At 41.5% G+C, this 7,725-nt stretch overlaps 1 protein-coding gene across 1 annotated transcript in view; it reads right to left on the bottom strand.

Moving 5' to 3' along the window:
- The window catches only part of MEP1B (meprin A, beta), a gene marked incomplete at its 5' end in the record, with an annotated part of 40,907 nt that overhangs the window by 29,541 nt on the left and 3,641 nt on the right, over window positions 1-7,725 (bottom strand). The window contains 3 exons of the mRNA XM_009709449.1: window positions 541-693; window positions 3,893-4,111; window positions 5,613-5,791. Of these exons, the coding sequence (XP_009707751.1) occupies window positions 541-693; window positions 3,893-4,111; window positions 5,613-5,791 (551 nt within the window). The remainder of the gene's footprint in view (window positions 1-540; window positions 694-3,892; window positions 4,112-5,612; window positions 5,792-7,725) is intronic.

Genomic DNA, 7,725 nt, shown 5'->3' with positions numbered 1-7,725 from the left:
TCTCCTTGCAACTTTTTCCCTCATTTGCCTCTCTCTAGCAATTTGTACTCAAAAGCATTGGCTTTTACTCTTGTACCTACTGCCAGTAACTCACAGTTGACTCTCTCTCTGGAGAACCGATTTAAGCTCCTGAACTCATGGTTTTCTCTGACAGGTTGAGAAACACCTGGCTGTATTCTCAATGAATTTTTCACCTGAGCCCTGATAATATATGTAATTTCTAAATCCCAATCCTTTCCAAAGACTTACTGAGCAATTATTCAGAAAAGCAGTAGTCTTTCTGTAGTTAGTTCTCATGTTAGCACACGACACTAAGACTAGAAAACAGATCAAAAGAGAGAACATTCAATCTTCTCAAATAAGCAGAAAATCAAACATATCTCATGATGTTCCCAAGTATGTAGATTTATGTTGCTCAGTTAGAAAAGAAACTGTAATTTGTCCCCAAATAAACAGAGAACAAGGCCAAGATCGAAGTCAACTCACATGCCTCTGCACGAAATACTTTCCAGAGAGATAAGAACAGTTTTTTCCTCATACCTTTGCATTCTCCCATATTAGTGTGATCAGTATTTGGCCCAGCAGGAACTTGAGACAAACGCTGCCAATCACTGTTATCATTTGAACTTTGAATCATGCCACATATGTTTTCAAGTTCAAAACTGCATGTGTCCATGAAACTTAGGGAGGAGGCTATAACATTAAAATAAAAAAAGTTGCAAATGTCTGTTATAAAACATACATTTTAATTCTCAATGTCCAAAGCCAAGAGCAGGGAAAGACTAGGAACTGCAAACACAAAATAATCAGCAGCTTCAAATACTATCAACATTCATAAGTACAATCTTCAGGAACCCAAAGCATTTGGTGATTAACATTGACAATAAGATGTTGTCCGGACCACCCCGGGTACTTAGCAAGCACGGGAGGCTGCCAGCTAATTACCACGTCACATCTTTTATTTATACCAGGAACACTAATACCAGCCCGGACTCACCACATAGCCAAAAAGACTGAGGACTTCCCATTCATTCCTCTGCTTTCTCTCAGCCAGTCCACACAAGCCACAGATTTTGATAAAGTTTCACTAATTTATCAGCTGGAGTGCTTATTTTGAAATCTAGTAAAGCAGAAGTTATTTCACTGCAATGGGCAAACCTTGATTTTCGAAACACTGAATTGAAAAAAACATTTGGCAAAGGTACATTTGGGACCAATACATATCTCATCTCATACAAGTTTTGAAGATCTGGCTTGCACATAACAAGTGAAAAATTAAGTGAAGGAAGACTATGCAGTTGAATAGGGAAGGAGAAACACTGTATAAAACGTTTTCTTTGTCTAAAGAAAACCTTGGATGGGTGAAGGAAAACACAGCCCAGTTTTATCCCTGTTCTTTTTTTTCCCATTGTACCATGTCTGAGCTCTATGAAACATCAGCCATGATTTGAAAGCAACTAAGTTAAAAAGCTTCATGATTATTGCTTTTCAAACTGTGTATAAAATATGGTGCCAGGTTTAAAGGTTTCGTTGCACCACAGAAAGGACCTTGAGGATCACAAAAAATCAACCTCAATGGCACGCCAAACGCTTCACTTAGGGTGTAGCTCAGGGAAGCACTTCAGCATGAACTGCTGCCAACTCAGTTGTACTGCTGAGATGTTTATACTGTCCTCACAGAAAGCTAACAATCCTCTAGATGTTGCAAGGCTATCAGAAGTGTTGTATGACTGATAACTTTTAAGATTCAGTATTGGTATGATGTTGGAAAAACCAAGAAAAGATTTTCACAATAAAAGTTATATTGACTGCTGGGGAAAAAAAAAAAAAACCAAAAAAAACACACAACCAAAAAAAAAAAACCCAAAAAACAAAACCACGAGCTAAGGTATCAGCAAGAAGGTAAGCAAAAATGGACAATTATTTGATGAAAGAACTCTTTGAAATCAAAATACACAACAAAATACAAAATCGATTTGCCCAAACAGGAAAGCAGTAACCTAACTATTTTAATCAGAAAGTGCCGGCTGGCACGGCGTGCTGACCTGAACAACAGGTAGAGAGAAAATCAAGACCCAAGAGCTTACAATGTATTTCTTAGATTAACTCATGAAATAGGGGAAGGGGGCACTGCTTGAGTGAGGTTTTGAACTCCGTTTGCACCAAAAGCCAGATACTTTCTTGGTATGTAACGAAAGGCTGGACTTGGAAAAAAATACATGGGGGGTGAGTGCTGAGTCCTAACTTCCAGTGGCTGAGGGAAACCTCATGGTCAGTTCTGTTAAGTTGTATGCTAGAAGAGAAAAGCAAAGTAAAATCTACTGCTATCATATGGCCTGAAAGACAGTCCTGAAGAAGAGATCAGAACACACGAAAATATCAGTCAGGATTTCTTATGTTGTGGGTTAGTTTTTTTCAAACTAAGAACCAAGTTACCCATTTTTAATGTAATTCCCTAACTACACAGGCCTTCAGCAGAAACGAATCTTAAATTTTTCCTTAAATCATGTTCAGCAACAGAACGAATCTTTCGATTCCTTTGGGAGGATAACTGCCTCCCAAACCATGTTTGGTGTTCTCAGTCTTCCCTCTAACCTGGAAGGATCAGTCTAGCAGCTGGGTGCGCGAGGGCCGGGACCTGTGAAGCACCCATCCTCCCTGCACAGGGGCCATGTAGGCAAACGGTGGGTGACCTGAAGGCCACTTGTGGCTCTGCAAATATTGTGCACACTATACGAAGCCAAGGGCCAGACTAGGGAGCAGGGCAGATCCTGATTGCACTGGAGGTAGTGGCAGTTTTGTCACTGATTTCAACATGAGTGCACCTTGGGGAATGTACCTGCGGGTTAAGAATAAAGTTGAAATGTCATGAAGTATTTATGTAATACATGAGAATGATGGAAAGTAGATAAGATTAATAGAGAGAAAGAAGGACCCCATCCACTGTTAAACGCAGCCTTAGCTGTAAGCGCTTCCATAACACCTAGTTGACTGTGCACCAAGTGCTAGAAGCTAAGTCTGCATGTAAGTCTGGGTTCAGTCCAGTTTTAGTTCACCCACGTGAACAGAAATATTTTCAGCAGAATTGTATGCTCAAAAAATGCACTGTTTTAATAAAATACTTTGATAATTAATAAGATCTCTGTAGAATGAGTCTTAAAATACAATTGTAAACCAGTACTCACTAGTTAGTGTACTGAGACAGTGAAGCAGAAGTTTTCATCTGAGTGCTAGGGCACATTTGATGCAGTTACAATTACAGAATTATATTTCAGTTTGGTAATAGAATTATCTATATTTCTCTGTCTCTTACTTTCACTCAACTTTCTAAAATAAATCCCACATGAGCAAAATAACTCTTTTGACCACTTTTGGAAGAGACTGGGTTTGAAACTAAAATGAAAATTTTAAAAACCTCACATTTTCTTCATAACAGCTTCTGTACCCTATTTGCACGAACACACACTCTGGCTCACAGGTTCTGTGAAAGCGGAGTAGTACGATAGCCACAGCAAAGACACTCATTTCTGCCCAGGGTCTGAGCCACAGCTGTAGAATAATGGAGGGAAAAAACCAAAAAGCTTTGTGCAGAAGCACACTTTTTAAACAGCCACCCAAGGGATGAATAACAATCAGCTACTGAGTGAAGCGGGGTTTTAACCAAAGGTCAGATAAAAATGCACAGAAAACTCTGCTACGCAGCAGTGTTTCTGCAGGAGGGCTATGTTATTTCTAGCTGTACCATTATTTCTGGTGTTTTTAACACAATTCACTTCTCCGAATATGTTAGCATCTCTTTCACTTGTGCCTGGATGAGTCTGGCATGTACGTATCACCCTCATTTCTTTCAAATGCCAGAAGCAAAAGATTTAAAAGAAATGGAGAAACTTACAGCAATTGTACAGCCGGTTCAGTTTCTGGAGATCATAATCACTGAAATCCATTCGCTGTCCTATAACATCCATGAAGTCTGGTATGTTAGTGACGATGGTGGGTTCAGTTCCATTCCTGAATGCATTTTGGCTATAGTGCATCACAGAAGTATAGTCATAGGGAACGTTCAGGGAGTCTGATGTTTTATCATCGTATTTATTGAAATTGTGACCTTTACCTAAACAGGAAAAATAAAAGGAAAGATTCTTTGTCGCCCAAGAGGACAAAGTTTTGACATAAAGACTTAAAGTGGCAGAAAATCCATCAGATCCTCAAGTACTTTTTTGTAGTTGTTTACCTGTACTTACTCCGTAAAACGATTTCATTTCTAGTCTAGAATTATTTACTTTCCTCTTTCAGCCCCTGGAACATAACATGATAACTTCTGCTGGATGAAGCAAAGATTTTTGCTACCAGAAATCTTTTTCCCATTAAACTATCTGTAGACTTTGTTGGGCTTATGATACCCAAAAGTGGAGATACTGTTTCAGTACTCAAATTAATGCAATTTGCGACCGTAATGCCTCCCTGTTTCTATTCTGTATTCTCTGATGGTTAATTGCTGGTTATTTTAGCTTGCAATAAACAAGTTAGAATTGTCATTAGATAAGCTTTCAGAATTTAACTTTGCAGATATTTTCTGGAGTACGAGCAAAAAAACTTTACTACCTACCTAATGGAAGGTAAAGTTTTAAATGTCTTAAATTAGTTTAAATACAGTAACTACATTCTGATCATTGTAAAAGAGCTGCAGCAGTTTCAAATGGCTAACAATAGCACAACTTGTCGTTAAAGAGTCAGCAAAATATAATGGAAATCAAATAACAGAGTCCGAGTAATTTTCTGTAAGATATACTTGCATATGCACCTGACTATTGATCACGACTAAATAAGAATGCATTAGATTTAACCATTATCTACTTTTTCAGTCTTCTGTGTGTACCTATGGTAGGAAGGCATCAAGGCTGTCTCTATAACTTTGTTTTTGAACTACCTGAAGGTCACAGAGGATGACAGTGAGCTGAAGAGGCAGAGACGGAGCAGAGCCTCGAGGAACCCTGTGCCAGCTCTCAGGCTTGTGCCAAATACACCAACAGTGACATGCACAAGTTGCATCGCTAAAGTAACCGCTCGTGTGACGCGGACCCTGGAAGGGGTCTCTCCCCTCTGCACACCCTCCCTGCATGCTCCGCTCGCTCAGCTCCGCTCCCGCACCGGCTGTACCGGACTGGGAGAAAGCAGATAACTGGTGTTTTCACCAGAAATTTTCTGCTGGCTTTGGTAGCACTGGGTTTTTCAGAGTTGGATTTTTTTTTTTTCCAATTACTTTTGTTTTATTAAGGGCTCTCAGAGTAACAGTGCTTTTGGAGTATTCATTTAAACAAACTAAATTATTCTTTTCTGCTGCTCTGCTGTACAACACATAGCATAACAGGACTCTGATCTCTAGTTAGGGCTTTGGGAAACGTCATGGCACAAGGAATAACCACAGCAACAACAAACGAGGCTTTTTGTCCCAAACAGATGTCCCTCGATATTTAATTTATTGATATGCTGGTTCTGAAAACTAAGTCCAGGCAAGAGAATAGTGTGACCACCGAAGGATGGCAGGAAGGGGTGTTCCACAGCTAAACCCCCTAACACCAGAGCTTGAAGGGAAAAGCTGGGGAGCGACTGACCAGGCTGAATCCTGTCCCACATGATGGACACGTAGTCGTCCCGGTCGGACCGTGACTGCTCGTGCCAGAATCCCAGGGCGTGTAGGAACTCGTGCTGGATTGTCCCGATCCTGTCACAGTTGGCTCCGATGGAGAGCTGCTGCAACCCCTCTTGGCGATTTCCCACTGAGGACCAGCACCTAGCATTGACATAAAGTGAGAGAGGGCTCCATGAGATACATACCATCCCCACGCCAAATCCAGAATCAGTCCATTCAACAAGTATATTTTGAACCTGAGCGTTGAAGTTACATTTTGCTACAGAGAGCACTTTTTCATTGATCTGCTCCTTACCCGATCCTTTCCTCTCACGTTTAGCTCTGTTTCGATGAACAAGCATTTCCCCTGCTCTGGATCTCCTGTTTTTAATGTTTTTTCTTTAGCAGAAAAATGTGGAGCTATTTGAAGAAAACGGATGAGGATTTCATTGGTGTTCTGGTAAACATCAAAAACTACAGATAGATGATTTAGAGCAATTAAGTTACTGCAAATTGGTGGTTTTCAGCTGAACCACAGTGGGTGACTTGCGAGCGCACTTTGAGCTTGTCCCTGTTGCAAGGGGAACCGGGTTCATGCACGTTCTCACCTCTGCCATTGCAGCTGCTCCTCTTTTTATTGTTTTGGCCTTTTGCTTTGTGAGGGGCTATGGCTGCCAGGCAAGGTACACTTCTGCACGGCTGCGTTTACCTTCTGAAAAGGTTGGTGGATTTGACAGCGCTTTTCCTAAGCTCTTTTCTTTCTAGCTATTTGTGAGCTGCTGTGCTAGGGCACTTGCTGCTGATACACGCTCACAAGGAAGAGCAAAACCACAGCTGTGTTGGAAGTTTTTATTAAAGGATAAAAAAATTCAGTGAGCTATCTGCATAAACCAATAAAATGGCACCCCATGTCCACAAACTAGCAAGCACAGAGCGCTACATTTAAATTGATATTTTATGCAGAAAATAAATCAACACTTACCCAATGAAGTCCATAAAATTAATCGGGCACAAAATATGCCATAGGATTTGCAGTTCTATCACCCCAGAAATTTAAAAACACAAACACACCATGCGCTTTTGAACTCTGTAACTTATTAGTGCAGCATATTCCCCAGCATTTCTCTTTCCACAAAGCAACACAGGCCTTGGCTATTGATTACTCATTAAAATCACAGCATGAGACCTGCGAAGGAGCACATGTGGCATCCATAATTTCACAGGCTTCCCTCGAACAAGGCTTCATATTGATTACGTAGCTTTTTCTTGTGTTGTGCAGAAGTCTGAGAAGTCCATCACAGTTCTGGGTCCACCTCATACCAAAACAGCTGCCTCTGGCTTGACAGCTGCTGTATAGTGCGCAGCAGGGCTATGGGCACATCCAGGATACTCGGCAAAATTAATGCCCAAACACTGGGGGATGCAGCTTCCCCTTGCCTTCAGGCTGTCAAATGCCTACAACACCATCGTTCTGCAGCCGCAGAGGGAGTAAATACATAGTCTGTGTTGCCCAGCACCAAGAATAAGACTGGGTGAGTGGGACAGGGCACCCCAGAGCAATGGGCACCTGAAACCCCACGTTAGCAAAGTCTTCAGAAGGGGAGAAAATGGGGGAAAGTCCCAGCTTCCCCAAGTGCATGAGAGCTGTATCTCCTCTGATTCAATGCTTTCTGCATTGCAAGTTGCTCTATCAGAGGCTAGAGGAACAGGGAAGTACCTGCTCTGACTAATGCCACCAGCCTTCTTTTTGGAAGATGGGCTGTAAGTAGATACATGCCATCAGTAGCAATGATGCCACTTACTTCAGGCACATTTTTATACTAACGTCCTGCTAGTAAATCACTTCCCATAGTATCACAGATCACCAGTATCAGCACACAGACACTCTGACTTACCGGCACCAAGCTGGTTAGCCAGGGATCTGTGTCAATCCACTGCTGAATGGGTTCCCTTTGCCGTGGGCCACAGTGGCAATGAGCTGAACTGACCTCCCAAGAGAGCTCCATGAAAAGCTGATTTTCCGTGTGGAAATACTAGAGATGGTGTTGATCCTCCCCTGGTCTGCTAACCATTTGACTCTACCACACCATGCTAGT

Source organism: Cariama cristata, unplaced genomic scaffold (genome assembly GCF_000690535.1).
Source record: "Cariama cristata isolate BGI_N322 unplaced genomic scaffold, ASM69053v1 scaffold14361, whole genome shotgun sequence".
NCBI classification, from domain to species: Eukaryota; Metazoa; Chordata; class Aves; order Cariamiformes; family Cariamidae; genus Cariama; species Cariama cristata.
The sequence above is the reverse complement of the archived record's forward strand: the minus strand, read 5'-3'. Positions and strand labels throughout refer to the sequence as shown.